Below are 22,435 nucleotides of genomic sequence, written 5' to 3'. Positions count from 1 at the left end.
GGCTGATTTGTGCTACAATGAGCTGTTATCTATCTATCTATTCACTTTTATAATCAGAATCAGTCGATTTGTGGATGTTTACAAGGTAGCATGTGTATTTTTTCTGTTCTTGTGCCTGAAGGCCAGCGAGAATTTCTAATTACAGTGATTGCATTCAGTTCATAAGTTTCAGTAAAATGAGACAAGTAAATTTTCGATAAGTTTCAATAAATTTTGTGTGTAATTTTTTAACGTAACCCTGTTCTGTATCGCGGCAAGGGTAACAGGTTGATACTTTCAAGATTTTTTGGAGGCGAGATGAAGGACATTGAAATAGTATGCTTGAGAAAGAAGGCAAAATATTTTTCACTGGATCTTTACGAAAGGGAATGCGCCGTTTCCTTTTTTATGCCTGTCTTTACTTAGCTGTTTATAAATAAAACCTTTAAAATATCCTTTGTCAACTATTCCGGATTGGTTCGGTTAATTGTTTTGGTGTCGAAACCTCTTAGTTTATTGTTCTGTGAATCCGATTTTATCTTCCCCTTCTTGGCATGACTTAAATATGTTTCTTGGAAGGTGGGCAATAATTAAGAAATATCTAATAATAGACAATTTTAATAAGAAGATCTCAAAAATTAAAGAAAATTTTGGATTTCAGGTGGCCGTGGGCTCGAGGCTTCCTCGCTTGGGCACGTTCCTATATCCCTTTTTGTTCGGGTGTTCCTATCTACCATTCAAGTTGTAAGCTATGCTATAAGACGTTCTATCTGCTTAATTACAGGTTGAGAACGTTGTTTTGGAGATTACTATGCCAAAATCGGTGTTAAATTGTACACTCACTGTTACGCAAGGTAGAGCTTCGTTTGACTCTGTTACTCGCGTTCTTCTCTGGGATATTGGAAAAATTGATCCTACAAAGCTGCCAGGCTGTAAAGGAAGCGTAAGCATTTTTCTTTTTGGTTTTATTTTCTAACAGTTGTCAAGTCTCGAGTCCTTCTATCTCTTTTGCAGCTTTAAAATCGTAGATAATCAACGATTTAATTTATGTTCAAAAGAACTTTTCATAGGCCTGAATGTTCTTAAGTCAAAAAGAATAAAGTTGATAAGCACGATCCCAACCAACGATTTTTTTATAGGAAGTTCTATAGTTAATCTACTTCCACAATTTATTTTGTATACGGAATAAACTTGACAAATCAAGCGACTTAATCTTAAGTTTGTTTCAGCAAAGGAAGATAAGGGTTATCAATCGTTTTGTCAGGAAAAGAACTGTAGAATTTGAAAAGAGAATGTGTAAAGAAAAGTTAGATCAAGGATTAAGATAAAAGTGAGTAGGATAAAGAAGGACGCGGAAATTCGGCAATAAATCAAGAGAATAGATTACTGCAGGTAGACTATTTTCGATATAACATAAAAAAAATTTTTTTTAAAAAACATAGGCAATTCAGGACCAAGCAAAATGTTTAGAGTGTCACTCTTCGTAGGAGACGAACCTGATAGTGGCAACGGAGATAGCAAGAACTCGGTCAAAACACGCATATCCTTATCTTGTAGCTTCGTAAGAGGAGCTTCTTTTCTACATTAATTTCGCCGTTTCAACTCTTATTTATCCCAAGCTCTTTGGAGACAGTATTTAAAGAACAGATTTTCACAACCTTAATTTTAGGGAATTGGACAACTTTTTCCCTAATAGAGAATACTTTTATTATATCTTGTTAGAAATGGTTTTAAATACAAGCGAAAAAAAAATGTTATTGTTAGCGAAAATCGCCGAAGCCCTGTGTCTAAGTCAAACCAAATAAAAATGCAATCTAAGCATAAACAATAAAGTGAAACCATCAAACCACAGATAAAGCTTGAGCTAAAAAATACACAGAAACAAACCTAAGAGCTCAAAAAGGGGGGGGGGAGTCAATAAAAATAAAACAATCAGGGAGGACTTTACAAGTCAAAACTTTAAAGTGCAAATGGGGAGCACTTATCTTAAGTAACAGTAAAGCAAGAACTCAATATAAACGAAAATAAGAAATGTAATAATTTATTTTTCTTAGAGTACTGGTATACCTACCCTTATTCATACGTTTCTTCCAATTAATGATTTTTACTTTTCAGAATTTTTCAATGAATATTTTTTGTTTGTATTGCATGTGATTAATCGACTGAAAAACAAAGTAGACAGTGGTTCTGCAGCTGCTTAAACGTTCCTCAGTGACTGTATATATCCTAGTGTAGCATATGTTTATCATATATTTAGAGTTGTCTCAGTGTGACTAGTTCGCTTACGACCATTTCGTCCAGAAGATGGATGCAATTAAAAAGATCTGTAACAACTTCGAGGCAATAAAAAAACGAAAATTCTTAGGAACAAGCTGTTAGAACAATTGACCGTTCCTTAATGCAACGCTCTTTCTTTTATTGTGGGGCTACTAATCATAGGAACCTAGTAGTCTACGCCTGGTACATCCTTAGGGGCCACATACTCGAGCTCTGAAATACTAAGACCTGTCCAACCTTAAGATTCTTAGATGTTTGCTAAGTCTGAAAAAAAAACTGAACGAAAGTGAAGGGTCGGATGATTAACCCCCAACCACACATTGCACTCCCGGCCGAAAGCATTGAATCAGGAGATCGGTATACCAGTGTAACCTAGACCATTGGTCAGCATGTGAAAAAGTTCTTTTTTCGGAAAATGTTTAAAAAACTAGCACAACTCAGTCTATTGATGAGGAAAGATGGGAGAAAACCACAATAGCGATAACTAGAACCCGAGTTGGAGGTTTATATGCGTATTTTCGCATACTCCAGTTGGGCTCCCCTATATCCGCTTATTTGGTCAAAAATTTCACGGATATGACTTTTTACGGTTTTAGCTCCCCACTGTCTTGGCCAGAGCTCTTTGAGTAAAAGGCTTCCATTGAAATTACTGGACTCTAGAATAAGGAAAGTTTTTGAACCTTCAGATAGTTTTCGAAACATCAATTCAATGCACTAGACTAAACTGTGCAAAAAAAAATGATTAAGATCCACCTATAAACACGTTTTGGGCTTGTCATTCTGTCAAACTAATCTTTACAAATGCACTGACATAAAAACCACGTGTTTAATGAAAACACATTTACCAAATAGATACTATTTGTTTACAAATTATAAATGCCAAAATTTTGAACATGATTAATGAAATTTAACAGGAATAAAGTTGTAATTGTAGAGATTGCTTTGATGAACTGAGTAAGATGTGCTTTCTGCAGAAACAAGAACTTTGTGAGTATTCGAAACAAATGGTTTAACAGTTTGTGCAAACACGGTATATGTTTTGTGTTTAATCAATTTTTCACTAACTTATCACTACTTATAATAGTCTATACTCCATGTTTCTGTTTTTCTTGTTATGAGACAAATAAATTCTTTTTTTGTGATTCAACAGCTTTTCATAATCGTTTATGTATATATCCCTTTTGTCTCCAAATTAGATGATAATATACTATTCAGCTAAAGTAAATATAGTATTTTATTTTTGCTCAGCTTGCTGCAATAATAGCTATTGCAACGAGCAATATACTTTTTATTTTGGCCCAATTTGTTGTATTTAGCAGTGACTTATTCGAATCTGTCAAATCGATTAAATGCATTGTTTGTTACTATCAAAGCAATGGATTGACGCATAACCCTGTATGTTCATTTGAATGTTCCTTAAGGATAACTCAAAATCGTTTGGATGGTGAGCACATATCTTAAAAGCCAGTTTGATAAAGTTCATATTGAGATGTGTACATTCACGCCTTATAATCAAATTTCTAAATAATTCCTGTATTTTTGAAGCTTTTTCTGACTTCTACCAAACCTGGAACTGTTTTTGACTAATTTGTTTTTTGTCTCGTTGTAGATTGCTCTTCAATCAGGTGCAACAATACCTTCCTCAAATCCAGTTATTAATGTAAGTACTTTCATTTACTATTATAATCACCGCATTATTGTTTGATGATTAAACACTCTTTAGTAGAAATTAAAAAAAAGAAGTTGTTTCAAATGAAAGTAGAGACGGAAATTAAAATATTTAGATACAGAAAAATTTTCCTAAATATATAAAATGCCAGCGATCCCAAAATTGTATTTTTGTTACATCTTCATGAGCTTTCTTCATAGTACATTGTGCTTTTACCTTCAAGAGCAAGAAGCTGTGAGCACGGCAAGCATCCTCATATTTAATTTGCACGTCGTTCCTTACTTTCATATGAAGAAATGAGTTTGTTTCAGTTATTAACAATAAATGAATTTTGGACTGCACATTGATGTACTTACAGACGAAAGGCATGATGAGAGCAAATCTACAAAAATGATATGTCGTTCAAGTTCACCTGCTTTCTGTTTTCTACACCCATTCAGAGGCAAGCTATAGCGTTCCCTATAGTAAAGGCCATACGGCTCCAATGTTTATTTATTTATGATTTTTTTTTTTCAGAAGCACTTCGTGTGAAAAGGATTGTCGTATAAACTTCAAAGGGGGTTTATTCGATTGGAAATCGGGAGTTCGCGTGCCCTTTTTAAGAGTCAAGGGTGGTCGGAAGGCAACTAGCTTCTTCCTCCCCCTCCCATGCCCTTTTTTCTCCAAATACATCTGATGAAAATTTTGAGGTAGTCTTTCGTTAAAAATAGTTCAAAGATCATACAAAAAAAATTCAGGGTCGACACAACCCCCCAGGGCCCAGGGACAGGTGCTGTAATTTATACCCTTAGGGCAAATATGGTTCTTGTAGAAGGGATGCTCGTATAAACTTAGAGTCAAAAGTGATCGGAGGAAAACTAGCCCCCCCCCCTCCACAACCTTTTTTACCCAAATAGATCAGATAAAAATTTTGAGGTAGCCATTTCGTTAAAAATAGTTAAAGATTATGTAACAAAAACTCCGATATCGATACAACCCCTCAGGGCCCGGGTGCAGGTGTTATAACTTATGCCCTGGGGGCAAATAAGGTTCTTATAGAAGAGATGTTTGCACAAACTTCAGAAAGGGCTCATTTGATTGGAAATTAAAATTTCTAGTTTTTTTTTTTTAAATTTAATAGAGATCGGAGGATATCCAGCCCCCCCCCCCCCATGCCCTTTTTCTCCAAATGCATTAGATAGAACTCTTGAGGTAGACATTTTGTTAAAAATAGTTCAAAGGCCAGATAACAAAAACTCCGGGATTGATACTACTCCCAGGGCCCAGAGGCAGGAATTATAAGTTATAGCCTTGGGGCATATAAGATTCTTATGGAAGGTATGCTCGTATAAACTTCAGAGAGGCCTCATTTAATTGGAAATTAAAGTTCTATTTTTTAAGAGTCAAAAGTGATCGGAGGACAACTACCCCCCCCCCCCTACTACGCCAATTCCCTTCAAATGTATCAGATCAAAATTTTGAGATTGACTTTTGTTAAAAATCGTTCAAAGGTCAGATAACAAAAACTTCGGTGTTCCCAGGCCTGGAACAAACAAGCTCCCAGGGCCTGGGGGCAGGCGTTGCAAGTTATCCCCTGAGGGCATGATTCTTGTGGAAAGGATGCTCGTATAAACTTCAAAGACGGCTCGTTTGATTGGAAATTGAAAGTTCTAGTTCACTTTTTAAGAGTCAAAAGTGCTCAGAGGACAGCTAGCCTTCCCTCTATCTTTTTCCCCAAATAGATTGATTAAAAATTTTGAACAAAAACTCCAGGGTCGACAAAATTCTCAGGGCCCGGGGACAGGCATTGTAAGTCATGCCCTGGTGGCAAATATGGCTCTTATAGAATTGGCCTTATAGGCCTTATTTGATTGGAAATTAAAAGTTCTGGTTCACTTTCCCAGAATTAAAAAGATTGGAGGGTAACTAATCCCAACCCCATGCCCTTTCCCCAAATAAATCAGATAAAATTTCGAAATAGCCATTTTTTTAAAATAGTTCAAAGATCATATAACAAAATTTCCTGTATCGACAACCCCTCCCCCCAGGGTCTGGGGGAGCAGGTGTTGTAAGTCATGCCCTTGGATTGTCTAAAGTTTTTACTGAAGGGATGCTTGTATATACTTCAGAGAGGGCTCATTTGATAGGAAATTTAAAGTTCTAGTTCACTTTTTAAGAGTCAGAAGTGATCAGAGGGCAGCTAGTCCCCCTGTCCCTTTTTTTCCTCAAATATATCAGATAAAAATTTTGAGATTGGGATTTTGTTTAAAAGTAGTTTAATGTCAGATAACAAAAACTCCGGTGTTGAAAAAGCCCCCAAGGTCCTGGAGCAGGCGTTGTAAGTTATTCCCTGGGGGCATATATGGTTCTTATGGAAGAGATGCTCGTATAAACTTCAGAGAGGGCTCATTTGATTGGAAATCGAAATTTGTAGTTCACTTTTTAAGAGTCAAAATGGGTGGCAGCTTCCCCTCCCATGCCCTCTTCCCCCCATTTGTATCAAAGAAATATTTTGAGATTGCCATTTTGTTAAAAGTAGTTCGAGGGTCAGATAAAATTTTCTGTGTCGATAAACCCCCCAGGGCCCAAGGGTAGGTGTTTTAAGCTATGTCCTGGGGGTATGTATGGTTCTTATGGAAGGGGTGCTCGTATAAACTTCAGTGAGGGCTTACTTGTTTGGAAAGTGAAAGTTCTAGTTCACTTCTTAAGATTCAAAAGAGATTCAAGGGTAAATAGTTCCACGCCCCTTTTTCCCCAAATGCGTCAGATAAAAATTTGAGATAGCCATTTTATTAACAATAGTTTGAGGATAAAAAAAAATCGTTGTGTCGACAAACCCTTAGGGCCCGGGGGCATGCGTTGTAAGTTATGCCCCGAGGCATATATGGTTCTTATGGAAGGGATGCTCGTATATACTTCAGAGAGGGCTAGTTTGTTTGGAACCTAAATGTTCTTGTTCACTTTTTGAGATTCAAAAGACATCGGAGTGCAACTAGTTCCCTCCCCCCACGCCCTTTTCCCCAAATGCATCAGATGAAAATTTTGAGATAGCTATTTTATAAAAAACAGTTAAAAGGTCAGATAAAAAAAAAAACTTTGGTCTCGACACAACCCCCAAGGACCTAGTGGCAGTCGTTGTAAGTTATGCCCTGGGTGCTTATATGGTCCTTATAGAAGGGGTACTCGTATAAACTTCAGAGAGGGCTCATTTGATTGGAAATTAAAACTTTTAGTTCACTTTTTAAGAGTCAAAAGAGATACAAGGGCAACTAGCCCCCACACTCTTTTTATCCCAAACCCATCCAATAAAACCTACTGCGTCATTGGCGCTTTAATGAAAACGAATTATTTTACAAATGTTTTCTTTTTTTTACTTAATATTGAAATAAACATTAAAATTACAGTAAAAATTTTGAACTGATGAACGTTTAGTAATTAATATCATTATACATCAAATATTCAGTTTAATTTATTATTTCTTTCTAAAATTGTTCAATACGAATATAGTTTCCCTACAAACAAGAGTTTGGACACTATCCCCTTCCTTAACTGTAAAAACCTAAAGCCTGCTGCGTCATTGGCGCTTTATTGAAAACGAATTATATTGCAAATGTTTTCTTTTGTACTTAATATTAAAAATAAACATTAAAATTACAGTAAAAATTTTGAACTGATGAGCTTTCAGCAATTAATGTCATTATACATCAAATATTCAGTTTGATTTATTATTTCTTTCTAAAATTGTTCAAAACGAATATAGTTTCACTACAAACAAGAGTTTGGATACTACCTCCTTCCTTAACTGTAAAAACCCAAAGCCTGATGCGTCATTGGCGCATCACCGAAAACGAAGTAAATTACAAATATATTTTTTTTTTCAGTTCTTTTAGCATTGAAAATGAAAATAAAATTACAGTGAAATAAAATCTTGAACTGATGGATCTTTCAACAATCAATATTATTATATATCAGATATTCAATTTGATTTTCTTTATAATTTCTAGGAGTGTTCAAGACACATATAGTTTTCAGTAAAGCGCCAATGACGCTGTAGGTTTTAGAATTTTACAGTGAGAGAAGGAGGCACTACCCAAACTCTTTTTTGTAGTGATTTTTGTTCGTTTCAAGCTTGATTGGCATACTTAGTTTAAGTTCCATTCGTTTTAAGATATATTTATTCATTTATATTCGTAAATATTGTATGTTCGTCTGCATGGATTGTTTATTTAATTTCTGTTCGTTCTGGATTTCATTTATACTTCAGTAGCAAAATATTTTTTTTCGTTTTAAGCTTAATTTTCATATTCAATGTAAGCATTACTCGCTTTAAGATTTATTTATTCATTAATATTATTACATGTTGTATGTTTTTTTGCTGCGATTGTTTGCTTAATTTCTGTTCGTTTTGGGTTTCATTTATTCTTTACTTGTAATATCTGGTATTTTTTAGTTTGAATTTTAACAGGCATTTGTAGGCTATCTGCTGATCTTAAGTTTAAAATGGCCTTTACTTTTCTTTATAAAACTCCTTCTTCGGAAAGTTTTTTTTAATATTTCGAAATGATCATGCCTAACAAAAGGGAAACCCAAGACACGATTTGAAGAGGAGGTTAAGGGATTCGGAAATATCAAAGATTAGTTTTAAGATCATTATTAGTCATTTCAAGGGGTTGGGGATTCTTTGGCCCCGCCATCTTTTACCGTTACACCTCAGCACCATATTGAATTCAAAGGAACGGGGAATATTGTCTCTCAAAATTCATCTCCAGGACATAGAGAGAATACAAAATCAGGATTAAAATAAAACTTTTGAGACTTACCCTACAGAAAGTACCCCTTCTCCCCTAAAAATGTGGTGTGCAATTGTGGAAGATTCTATATGAGTAGTTGGGAATGACACTTTTGGAGCTGTAATCTTCAGAAGAAAAAGATTTAGTTCACAGAAATATCGAAATGTTTCCGAGACCGAAAAGCTTAACCGACATTGGAACTATTGCTGAGAATGGATAAAATAGAACCAAGATTCCTTTTTTTTACATCTGTCATAACCTGAAAATAACTCGTTTTAGACCACAATATTTCAGTTTTTAAGCGTGATAGTGGAGACTTTGGAAAACTTTGTGCAGGGATTTCCCTATAGACTGTCATTTAACTTCTAAAAAAGACTCGACTCCTGTGAGAACCTAGGGTATTTGTTATAACTTTTAGCTCTCTTTTTTTGGTTTGAAAAATTCACGTGAATATAAGTTAAAGCTGTATATGATCGACGAAAATTCACGCTCTCCTAGAAAATGCAAAACTTTTTCCCCGATGTCACCTCATATTGGGCAAAAGTAGGTACTGACTAAGGGCAATAAATGTAACTTTTTTTTCGTATTCGTGCTCTTGTATAAAAACTTTTTTTCTGAATCCTGAAAATAATTGAAAAGTTAAAAAAAACATATTTAGTATCAAATTACAAGAAATTTTATGCTGAAACTTTTATTCATAAAAAAAATTTTAGCTCTGAAAATGATCTAGGTCCAAATGGGAGTCCAATCTGTTTAAAGGGTAAATAACCGACTAAACTTCGTTTTTAACTGGATTTAGCCAAGGGAAGCGAAGTAGTGTCCCTGTAGGAAACTCTATCTCATCCTTTGAAAAATCCTCAAAAGCGTGTTACGGACCTGTGTTTGATTTCAGGGTTTTTGCTATTTAAAGTCGTCTCTTCCTCAGTTGTTTTCAAGGTAGGTATTACCTTAGGAATGTATTAGGAAAACATATCAAAAGTGTGTTACGGACCTGTGTTTAATTTCAGAATTTTGGCTATTTAAAATCGTCTCATCTTCATTTGCTTTCCAGACTCGTGTTTAATTTTTTCATGCATTATTTTTGTATTATTAATTTTAGTATTTATATGTCATTCATTTTTTTAAGGTTCGATTTTGTGTCAATCAGCTGACTGCGTCTGGTTGAACGCCAACATTTCTTATGGGCGTTTTTATTACGTTTTTACGAATCGGACAAAAATTTCCGGGTGAGGGATCAAACTAGGTACCCCTTAGGTACGTGGGGTACCTGGACTAAGGGTATTCAGTTGAAACCAATAGGTTTTGTTGAGGAGGATGTTGAACTAAATCAAAAGACACTATTCATATCCATATAGTCAAAATAGTCTATATGTAATGCCTCAGGATCAGTTAAGGTAATTGAGCTGAAAATTTCTGGGAGTTTTTAGAGATATTTTGAACTAAATCAAAAGACAGCATGAGTATCCAGATTGTTAAAATACCGTATTTGTCATATCTCAGGAGCGGCAAGAGATTTTAAGTTGAAACTTTCAGGGGATGTTGACGGGACTGATTGAGTAACTTAATATAAATTGTAAGGTTTTGGTTACTTTATAAATAGTAGTCCGAAATCATAATTCTTAATTAGGAAAACTAAAAACAAACTTTGTAAAAAAAAAGTCTCTTTATTTAACCAAAAAAAAACAGTTTCAAATTAAAAAAAAATATAAAATTTTTATTTAAAAAAAAATTCAAATATTACTAATTAATTATTGATATATCATTCATTTTTTTTAAGGTTCGCTTTTGTGTCAATCAGCTGGCTGCGTCTGGTTTGAAAGTGAACCGTCTCGACATGTATGGCGAAAGATACAAGCCATTTAAAGGGGTGAAGTATATCACAAAAGCTGGTCAATTTCAAGTTCGACTGTAATGCATTAATGTGGCTTGCTGTTTTTTGTTTTTTTTCTATTTAATGAAGTGTTATTTTTTGGCTTGCAGGAGGTCTGAAATTAGGAAATTTATAGTTAATCACGATGTTGAATGCATATTTGCGCTCACCCTGAAACATAAAAGACACTTTCGGCCATTTATAAGAGGGACGTATGCAGCTACGCATCCGCAAATAACCTGACTAACAATTATTTCTTGTATATTTTCTTATAATTTCTAGCAAACCAATTGCTTTTTGTCATTTCAAATAATTTGGCCTCGTCTCCTTTTCCTTGTTGAAATAAATTTCTACACTAATACTTGTCTTATTTGCTTAATGGAAGAACATTTCACAAGTCGCACCAATTATACGTATTTTATTTAGCTTTTCCAGCGGATAAATTCATTTTCTTTTCGGTTTTCTTTGCAATTATCAAAAAAATAATTTTTAGAAAACATTCTCTATTTTTTAGTAGAAAATGGGAAAAGATCGAATTTTCAAACAGTTCGTGGTAACGAACTGTAGTAAGGAGTGACACGGCTCTATAGTAACCGAAACTCTAAAAAATGGAATTTTGATACCAATAGTTACATCAAAAGAATCGCATTTTAATGTTGATTTTAAATATATAAGTTTCATCAAGATCAGTTATACACACCAAAGGTTAAGATTTTATATGCCTCATTTTAGAAAATAGGGGGAAACACTTCCTAAAAGTCATACAATCTTAACGAAAATCACACCATCAGATTCAGCATATCAGAGAACCCTATTGTAGAAGTTTCAAGCTCCTATCTACAAAAATGTGGAATTTAGTATTTTTTACCAGAAGACAGATCACGGATGCGTGTTATCATTAAAGAATTGTCATTTTTTAGTATTGGTTGTAAAGTGATTTATGGACGACGTGACATTATCAAACCTGATGGACTGGGTTAAAATTGAAAACGTATGACTGAACTTTATGAGGGATCCACTAATACCCCTGCACAACCTTGTAAGACAAGTTATTGAAATATTTAATTTATAAAACTAGAGGTCTCCCCGGGAGGATCGTTTAGAAATAATGCTCCTGCATTGTCATCTATAAAGTAAAGAAATGCTTCTCAATGAATTAGTCTCAATCAGAGCACGTGAATCTTTTTAAAAAGCCTTTGGTCTTTTTTGCTGAACGATGTGATTCTAAATTTTGGACTGATCTTTTGGAGCTGTTGTTCTGTTTTCAGTTTTGGAGTCTTTTCAATAAGATTTTCATAAGAACAGGTATTTTGGTCCGAAAAAAATGATCTAAATGATAATTAGACTGATAAAGTTAGTTTCGTCTGTATGCAATAAATATCATAATATGAATAAATGTTCAATTTTTTCAGGCTTTTCAAATTACGCAAACAAAAGAACTAGAAAACAACATTAGATAATGAAACATTGCATACGTATATGAAAAAAATATCTGTATTTTCTTTTATTTGAATAAGACTGATCAACTAGATAAAAAGAATAATTTCTGGAAAATCACTAAAGATGCAGAGGGATTTTTCTTCTCTCTTTGACAATCCTCATATCTAATAGAATTTCTAATTTTCACCTCACCGTCTGTTTAGTCACCCAAAAAGTATAAAAATAACAAATTATCGCAGAACAAAGCTACATGAGGACAACTCAAAAATGTAAGGCTATCAGACGCAGCTTTATCTACTGTCTACTAAATCATTTATTGGTTCCTTTTTGTGCTTACGACAGAAAAGGAAAAATCGAACGAGAGTAGCAGTTGACATTTCCCAGTTTTCCATTTTTTTTTTTTCAGTTTTTCAGAAAATGGCAAACGCAGACACTACTCTTCAGAGCCATATACAGACTGCTGATGAGCTGCCCAATACTTGATAAACCGCTGTTCAGATTTAAAGTTTCGAAACTGTAAATTTTAATATTCCAATCTATTTTTATAAACTTTTTGTGTGAAGAAATCTTACACACTGCTGAAGAGTTTTAAGGGGAAAACTCAATGACCACTTCCACCTCTCTAAGGCCAATTTGGAACAAATAATCTCTATGAATTACTTATTTTAGGACTCCGCGTTAATTTATCATGGCAGATCCCTTGGTTATCATCTTTGGTTAACCAGCTTTGTTTGGTTAACATCAACGCTGGCGCAGGATATGAGCGTGCATTATTGGAATGGGTGCTGAGGTTTACTAAGCTTATTTGGTGAAATATCTATTCTCTCGGATTTCAAGACTGGTTCTTTTTCCATCAGTCAAATATCATTTGATTGATTGTTGCTATTTTTACGGATCTACATTTTCAAAATCACCTGAAAATTTCACACAATCTGTGTTCGTGCTATTTTTGATGTCCACGAGTAATTCTGTCCATGACCTGAATAATTCATATACCATTCTGAAACACACAGCCATGACACATAAGGATGAGAAACTCACCTTGAGTCATGAAGAAAATTGCCAGGTGATCTAAAGAGGCAAAAGGCCCATTGTAATTTAAAACGCGAAAGTTTGCAATGGAAATAAATGAAAGGGAAACGTTGGAACGGGAAGGTGGGAAGTAAACAATTTAATATGAAAATCAAGCCTAAAACGAACAAAATCTGTTATTATTGAAGCATAAATGAAACCAAAACCAATAGAAATCAAATAAACAATCATAGCAAACAAACATATTTATTTTTTTTCAATCTAGCGCCCTCTCCCAATAACTGAATTCCTGGGTACGTCCCTGTCTCCGTTAGCTTAGGAGTGTCTAAGGGTATTAACTTTACACTTTCAGGACCATTGTTGGTACTACCACTGTAACTGCAGCTGCAGCAACTTTCGACTGCGATTACGACCGTTTGGGACTAATTGCAAGTGCGACTACTTGCGATTAGAACTTTGACTACCTCTGCTTAAGACCTGTACTGTGTCCACTATATTCATCCAGGTTATCAAATGGGTAAATATGCTATATCTTAGGAGCGGCTGAGGATGGTAACTTAACAGTTTCAGGACCACTATTGGTGCTACTCCTACGGCAAGTGAAACTAGATTTGACGATGGCAGTTTACAACTGTTACTATGACTACTTGGGACGACCTCCCTAACCATAAAAGTATGTAGCCTACTGCGTCATTTGAGCTTAACTGAAAACAGATTAAGTTACAAACTTTATTTTATATTCACGACACCGAAAAATAAATTTACAGTAAAATAAAATCTTGAGCTGCTGAGTTTCCAGCAGTTTATATTATTATAAATCAAATACTCAATTTATTCTCATTAGTTCTTTCCAGTCATCTTGATTATTGTAGTGTTTTATTTTTATCTGTCGTCGATTTATTGCTAAACAATAGCACAATGTGCAAGACACATGTATTTTACAATAAAAAGCGCAAATGACGCAATAGGCTTTAGATTTTTTGGATTAGGGGAGGGGGAAGTATGCAGCAGTGAAATCTTAATTTGAAGTGATTTTTGTTCATTTTAAGTTCGACTTGAATTTTTAATAAAATTTTTGCTGATTTTAAGATTCTATTATTCGTTTATATTAGTACATGTTATTCCTATGTTTTCTCTGATTGTTTATTTTATTTGTGTTCGTTTTGGGTTTCATTTATTCTTTAATAATAATTTCTAGGCGTAGCTGGGTTTGAAATTATTATAAGAATTTATTTTTATTTGTCTTAAGTTTAGTATAGATCTTTAATTTTTTTCAACGTACTTCTTTTTCGTTTTTTTTTTTTTTTTTCATTAATAAATAACAAAAAAGGGTGTCTTAATTTACAGGAATGTACAGAAGACCCGAGTTAAGGCTTTGCAGAGAAGGTATGTTATATACAAGAAGAGCGTGACGTAAAACTTAGATAGCACCAAAAATTAGATGGAAGATCAAGGAGAAAGTATCAATTTTGCGAGTTGAACATGTGCCATAATTTTGATTAATCAACATTTAACTTAATTAACATGATTTTTAACTCGTTTTCATAAACTCAGTGACTCGTATTTTTATAATTTTTTTAGAAAAATTTGTGGAATTTGTGAACCATTTTTCGACCACTTCTGAACTTCAATTCCTTCCAAATTTTGTCACTAAGCATTTTGATGACAGTGAAATGATACAACATCAAAATTCCCCCCCCCCCCTTTGTACACTCCATCTTGTAAAAATAAAATAATATAAATGGACGATTGGTAATGGGCTTCCCAGTTGGGTTAAATTGTATTGAGACGAAGAATACTATCTTGGGAGGATCCTCTGTAGGAGGACAACTGCTGCAGGGCGTCTATGGACAACAGCCTCTGCAAAAGGCTGCCTCAATCCTTCCGGCGTACTTGCAAGACTAGGGACCTTGCGGTCAACTCTATTCCCAATTGAGGAATGGTGCGTCTCCGGGAAACTATAGCCTAGTAAACGACACAGCATTCGCACGTGATTCTGACTAATGAATAATCCTTTTGGGCCTGGTCTGTTTTGCCGGACATTTTCGGGCTGAAAAACCTCTTCCTAGCTAATTTATCTACTAGGGTTTGCCTCACCGTAGTAGCATAATATTTGTAGACATGAATATATAATGAGTCGGAGGTAATAGGCTTGAGACTTTGGTGCAGACCTGAGAAGATGTGTTGGTCCCCATCCTGCACTGGTATCCGGTATCCCCTGTAGAACCGACTGACGGAGAAACTAGTGACTCAAATGAATTTTACTTACAGTTACAGAACAAATAGATAGGTTCCAAGTTAGAAATAGTATGTTTCTATTAGGAGACTTTAACGCTGAGGTAGGTAGAAATAGGGATAGATGTTATCCTAGCCCAGGTAATTTTGATGTAGGGAAAGAAAACAGTGATGGCTACTGACTGTTGCAATTTTGTAAGTATAATAATCTAGCTATGACCAATACAGTGTTTAGTCATAAAATGGCCTATACGTTAACATGGTATCACGTAGTGGTAAGACAGCAAACCTTATTGATTATGTTATTATAAATCTAAGACTGGCAGGATCAATACGAGATACTAGGGTATGTGATAGACCCCTCTTTGGCGAGTAACTGGGGTCTTATCTTTACGGAATTTAAGAAATTAATGATTTTAAAATTAAAAACTATATACTAATTATTTTTTGTGCAAAAATTTTTATTTTTGTTGTGATTTTTGATATATAAGAAAGATAGACAATATTTGAGGGCTTATCAGTAGCCTCACATTGTGAAGCATCTTCTTCGATTTTACAAGAATGTCTTTTTTGTCTATGGTTAATCATCTTACTGACAAAAGGAATGGGGAATCCATTACCAAAAAGAATATCTCTGATAAAGTTTATTTCTGCATTTATATACGAATCGGAGCAAATGTTCAGGGCACGATCAATGAAATAAGTCACAACTGCTCTTTTAACTTGTCGGGGGCGATTTGAATTAAAGTAAAGATATCTTCTTTTTTGCTGGCTTTCGATAGATAGTAAAATCCAGTCTATCAGCATTACGAATAATTAACACATCTGAAAACGGTAGTTTATTTTCAATTTCGACTTCTAGGGTGAACTGCAAGTTTTGGTCATAAGTGTTAAGATGATCTAAAAATCCCCGAAGTTCAGCTTCCCCATAATTTCAAAGTGAAATTACGTCATCCATATAACGACTCCAATAGACTGGTTTTAAAAAAATAAGAATTTAATGCCCAATTTTCAAAAAAGGAGGCTTGGAATAGATTGGGATGGAGGAGGAGCGTACGTAGCTGTGTTGGCCTTTGGCGGCTTGGTGCTGCGTTGAGTTGTTAGTAGTAGTAGTACGATTGGGAACAGCACAAACCTTAAAGAAAATCACTAAAATCACTTGATAGCGCAGTGGTAAGATTATGTGCCTGTGGTCGTGGTAACATAGGTTCGAATCTTAGACAATATAAATTATTGTCTTAGAGAAGATTTAAAACTTTTTCGTCCCAGAGAAAACTTAAAAGTCTGATACAATGAATTTGTATATATTTTTAACTCGTTTTAAAGCTAGACTAAAAATTTGGAAATAATTATTTGTTTTCTCAAGAATCTATGAGTAAAAGTGAAAACATGCGTAGAATCTGTTTGCGTCCTTGTATTCACAGGTTCTCGATAAAACGATTATTTTCTACTTTTCAGTTTGTTTTAAAAACGAATTTTAAAACCAATTATATTTACTGCTAAAGATATTCCATTCCTGATGAATTACATTAACTCAATCTTTAAGCAGTGACCATTTCTACAGTAGAACAATTTAGTCTGCTAAAGTGTGACCAATTCAAAGTTACGCCATGACAGAAGTGTTGATATTCTCAGATAAGAAATATCTTATCAGTGATAAACGTTTTTCAGCGATCTATGGGACATAATTCATATTTCTTTAGAACAAAAACAAAATGTTTGTGAACTTATTAGCATTTTGCTTGGTTTTTAAATTCGTAAATTGCTTAGAATGTCCTCAAGACTGTTCAAACATTAAATGTTTTAACGACTTCAAGCCCATTGACTGCCCAATAAATACCTCCTATAGTCCTGAAGGTGGATATCCTTGTAATTGCTGTCCAGTTTGTATCAGAAGAGTCGGTAAGGTTTTTCAGTTCCTTTAAAGTTCGTTCTGCCCAGTATTAGATCCAGATTTTTATGAGGGGGATAGATAGCTAGAATTTTCGTGGCCATTTTTAGAGGTTCATAGTCAAGAATTTCAGTTTGTTTCTACCCAAGCCAAAGAGATAATTACCCCATTAGTAGTCTGACACATTCGTAAAAACATGAATTAAATTGCATTAAATTAATCCACTAACAGAAGGGTAGTAGGAGACAAACTACTGGATCCATCGATGGTTTAATTACATAAATTCAGGTATTCCCATGCCAGCTCGCGCATAATACGATAGTAATGCCTCTCCACGATCAACTCTCCAGTTTTGTAGATCAAAGATCTTTCATTAAGAGCTAAAAAGCATAGCAGCCTTCTCCGAACGTTGACCTAGCGTTACTTTTTGTCATTCGCACCTGATTCGTCCTCAACATCACTGATTTAGGAAAGAAGTATCAAGGGCAAGGCCGTTGGACCAGAGCATATAGATGGAGACTTTGATTGAAGCTAATAACAGTTGCAATTCGTATATAGAAAGCCTCGAAAGTATAATTTTCACAGGGTGAAGAAAAACTGGGCTCGAATTTCATATTTATTCAAGACGTAATAGCTTATTGAGGCGTAATACCATTGTGGAGAGATAGTTTTTTCAGTCGCAACTAACACAATGGATTCTATATCAAACGAAGTTTCAGAGTCTTCTTCATACGACGAACTACGCCACTAAGTTGTAGTCTGAGTTCAGCAAAACACGCAAACAAGTTCAACTTTACAAAACAATGAATCATTACAGTGAACAAAAAAAATGAATTCAAGACAGATTTTCTCGAACAACTCATCATTGAAATTTATAACATGTTAGCTCGTTATGATAACACACATTTTACTACAAAAAAAAAGAACTAAATCCAGTATCTGGAAGTTAGCTTTATTTTGAAGAGATGTCTTGTTAGTATAGCTAAGCGACAAGTATTTGTCGGTAATATAGCAAGAAACAAATTTTCATCCAGATTCATCGCTATCAATTTTCATTACATCCTTTCCCATGAGCCCCTATTTTGAAAATTTTTATGAATCGTTTTGTCTAAAGTTCAACAATGTTGAACTTGGTATTTTGGGCATGGTTTGAAACTGTTTACCGGTCCAAAGAAGGCTTTTGGACTGAATCAAAGAAAGGGTCTAGCGTCTGAGCACCACCCCAGTAAACTCAGTTATTTCGAAATTCTCATTATTTTATGTGTTATGCCTCGTAAACTATTAGGTAATACCACTTGAATATTAAACTTGAAGCTTTAAAATGTAATTTTTTGTCATCGATATTAAATGAAATTAGTAGCTTCCCATCTAGTTTCCCCACAGATTACCTAAAAACACAGGTATTATACATTGTATAGCCCTGTCAAAAACACAGATGCCTCTGAAAAGTAAAAATTATCCTTGCGGTAACGAATTTGGCCGAAAAAGTGACATACCACCTTACAGCAATTACTTAACTGTATTTTTATTTTGTCTTTCTTTTAAGGCGAGAGTGAAGAATGCACTGAAAGTGGCGAGGACCTCTATAATGATTTTGATCAAAGTGGTAATGGGGATAACGCAGAAGTTTATTACGGTAGAATTTCAGACAGCAATGCTAACTATGGGTCTCCTCCGACAGTAATCCAAGGAACAAAATGTCTTGCTGGGTATAAATGCGAACTAGGAGTCTGTGGAAAGGGAACTTCTGGTAAGTTGTTTTTTTCTGAGATTGTTAGAGATAATACCTCTCGGATTACCTGACTCGAGAATATTAAAACAAAGAAGGCCCTTAGTCTTGGTCAATATTTGGCTACGCATGCAAGAAGGAATTTCATTTTATATGTGAATGTGGAAATATTGTGAAATTTAAGAGGATAACATCACCGAAATGGGAAATATGATGAGTACTGGCTAATAAGTTTGATTTGGTGGGGATGTTGTAAAACAATTAGCCAACTAGACCCTCTGAGGTGTCTGATCAAAGCTTTGGGGTAGCCATTTTGTACACAATAGTTGAAAAGTCCAATAGCTATGCCTCCAGGAATGACATGACCTCCACAGCCTCTGGCGCAAGAACTGCAAATTTTGCATGTTGTCCAATATTTTCATATTATAGCTTTTTTGGTAAAATAGGTCATGTTCGATAGTGAGTCCCAGAAAAAGCTTAGAATATTAAAGTTAAATTTTCTAAGAATGTTAAAGGACTTTCTAAGTAAATCAGAAAATATTATGTAGATCCATGTTGTCCAAATGGCGTTTCTGCAATATCTCAGGAACGGCGAAGAGCATTAAGATAAAACTTACAGGGCATTATGTTGAAGTAAATTGGAAGACATTACGTTCACCCAGGTTGTCAGAAAGTCTGGAATCAAGGGTATATCCAGGATGTTTTTTGGAACGGGAGTAAGAAAAACTTTTAAACATGTCAAAATTTTTTATGTGCGTTTTTATTACGTTTTTATGAATTGGACAAAAACTTTCGGTTGGGGGGATCAAACATGGTACCCCATAGGTACGGGGGGTACCTGGACTAAAGGTATTCAGTTTAAACTAATAGGGTTTGTTGGGGAGGATGTTGAACTAAATCAAAAGACACTATTCACATCCATATACTCAAAATAGCGTATCTGCATCGCCTCAGGATCATTTAAGGTAATTTAGTTGAAAATTTCTGGAAGTTTTTAGAGAGATTTTGAACTAAATCAAGAGACAGCATGAGCATCCAAATTGTTAAAATGGCGTATTTTTCATATTTCAGGAACGACAAGAGATTTTAAGTTGAAACTTTCAGGGGATGTTGACGAGACCGATGAAGCAACTTAACATAAATTGTAAGATTTTGGTCAAAATAGCAGGCCGAAATCGTAATTCTTAAGTAGGAAAAAAAGCAAAGGTCCCTTTAATTCACCGAAAAAAAAGTGTCAAATAAAAATGGACAGAAATTGCAAAAAAAAAGAATTTTCTTAAGAAAAAATTTAAGGAAAAGTAAATAGTTAAATTAAGCCAAATACGAGCAGAAATAAAGTCATATAATAACTTAACAAACAGAAATTACTATCAATGAATAAATGGGACTGAAATTCAAGCCAAAATTAAAAAGGACAGAGATTACTATAAACTTAGAAAAGCGAGGGCGTTATTTGCTCTTTACGGAAAACCCTTTTTCTTTCGAGGGTGTTTTTTCATTTGTCATATTATCAACTCCATGAGATCCAAAATAAATAGAAACCGTACCGAATAATCAAGTCAAACTTAAAACGAACAGAATTTCTATAAAAAGTAGTAAGCCTTAAAGAAGCCAGAGTGTCATATGCGTTTTACTGTAGTCAATTTTAGTTTCGAGCAGCGTCTTTGTTTGTCAATCATATCAACAAAACGAAACAAGAAAAATATAACTCAAGAAAAATCAATATTTGCAAATCAGAATACTGCCTCTCGTCCCCTTCCCTCCCTCGCTAAACTTATAAACAATCTTGAAAATTGTTTACACTTTCATCGAAATGTATGTGTATTTTGAAGAGAATGGCTGTATTTGTCCAAATATTAACGATAACAACAAAACAGAAGGAAAACCACTATGATAACTAAGATCAAGCAGTTCATGGTAACGAGCTGTAAGTAAGGAGCTACTCGGCTCAACAGTAACCGAAACCTTATAGAACAGAATTTTGATATGAATAGTTATATTAATAGAATTTGATGATGCTGATATCAAACATATTAGATTAATTATTTTTAGAGTTACCCATCAAGAGCTAAGAGCCTGAGAAAAATCGCCCGATTTTCGAAAAAAGGCAGAAACACCTTTAAAAAGTCAATAAATAAAGAAAGTTGCACCATCAGTTTCAGCGCATCAGAGAAACCTCCTGTAGATTTTTCTAGCGCTCAATAGCAAAAATATTGAATTTTGTATTTTTTGCGGCACGAAAGATCACGGATGTGTGTTTATTTATTTTTTTTTTTTTTCAAAAAGTGATCGTACCGAACCAATTGTTTTAGAGGATAAGAAGAGGACGTATTCGAACGGAAATTGAAAGTTCTAGTGCCGTTTTTAAACGATCGAAAATAATGGGTGGCAAATAGTCCCCCCCTCCCTCACACGGCCTTTTTTCTCCCAAGTCACTCGATAAAAAATTTGAGATAGCCATTTTGTTCAGCATAGTTGAAAGATTCAATAACTATATCCTTGGGGATATGATGACCCCCTAAATCTCCTTGGAAAAGGTCTTTAAGACGTGGGATCTAGCCATTGTTGCGCAATATCGGGAAGTATACAGACATTTTTCGGGGTGGGGGGTTTCTTCTTGGGTAGGTTTCCACGGAGAGAATTTTCCGTGGGGAGGGGCGTTTGTGGGGGTAAAATTTCCTGGGGAAACTTTATACTGGGAGGAAAATTTGTCATTATGAAAGACATATCGCCGAACCTTTGTTTCTTTTAATTGTTCAGGGGGTTGGAAAAAACCTTCTTCTTTTGCCTTGGCTTGTCTTTTGTCATTATGAAAGCTATATCGCCGAACCTTTGTTTCTTTTAATTGTTCAGGTGGTGGGACAAAAACTTCTTTTCTTCTAACGATTTATCTAGTCCTGGTGTTTGATTTTCAAAGATATGGTAGGCATTGATGACCTTATCCATTTAAAAATCCAAAACCTACTGATCATCGCTATCATTTTCAATTTGTTTGGTTTGTTTTATCTCTGCTTGTATTTCTTCATTATAAAATACACATTGCCGAACCTTTGTTTTTAACAAAGGTATGGTAGGCCTTGATGACCTTATCCATGTCGAAATACCAAACCCAATCATCATCGGTATCAATTTCAATTTTGACATTTTTGATTCTCGCTGTCCAGGTTGATTTTCACTGAGTAGCTCATGTGTTTGGTGTCACATGTCCTTCTAAAAGCGTGTGTCATTTCTTTTCAATTTCATTTTTGACTTGCTCACCTTTGTTTCTTTTAATTATTCAGGTGGTGGAACAAAAACTTCTTTTTCTTCCAACGATTTATCTAGTCCAGGTTTTAGATTTTTAAACGTATGGTAGGCATTGATGACCTTATTCATGTCAAAATCCAAAAACTAATAATCATCGTTATCATTTCCAATTTGTTTGGTTCGCTTTACCTCGGCTTGTCTTTCGTTATTATATCGCCGAGCCTTTGTTGTTTTTTTTAACAAGGGTATGGGAGGAATTGAAGATCTTATCCATGTAGAAATCCCAAGCCCAATCGCC

General features: G+C 34.7%; 2 protein-coding genes across 3 annotated transcripts in view; both read left to right on the top strand.

Moving 5' to 3' along the window:
* LOC136038711 (AP-3 complex subunit mu-2-like) overlaps positions 1-10,667 on the top strand; it is a 41,355-nt gene extending 30,688 nt beyond the window's left edge. Inside the window, exons 8-10 of one of the 2 annotated variants that reach the window (XM_065722037.1) lie at positions 764-922; positions 3,866-3,916; positions 10,472-10,667. In XM_065722037.1, coding sequence (XP_065578109.1) covers positions 764-922; positions 3,866-3,916; positions 10,472-10,606 — 345 coding nt within the window. In that variant the 3' untranslated portion in view covers positions 10,607-10,667. The remainder of the gene's footprint in view (positions 1-763; positions 923-3,865; positions 3,917-10,471) is intronic. The other variant, XM_065722038.1, reaches the window with a different exon arrangement.
* A 6,280-nt stretch (positions 10,668-16,947) lies between these two features.
* Positions 16,948-22,435, top strand: part of LOC136038710 (uncharacterized) — a 31,100-nt gene continuing 25,612 nt past the window's right edge. The window contains exons 1-2 of the mRNA XM_065722036.1: positions 16,948-17,173; positions 18,709-18,912. Coding sequence (XP_065578108.1) covers positions 16,987-17,173; positions 18,709-18,912 — 391 coding nt within the window. The 5' untranslated portion in view covers positions 16,948-16,986. The remainder of the gene's footprint in view (positions 17,174-18,708; positions 18,913-22,435) is intronic.

Source organism: Artemia franciscana, chromosome 18, assembly GCF_032884065.1.
Source record: "Artemia franciscana chromosome 18, ASM3288406v1, whole genome shotgun sequence".
Classification (NCBI taxonomy): domain Eukaryota; kingdom Metazoa; phylum Arthropoda; class Branchiopoda; order Anostraca; family Artemiidae; genus Artemia; species Artemia franciscana.
Note: the sequence above shows the minus strand (reverse complement) of the source record. Positions and strands in the feature narration are given on the sequence as shown.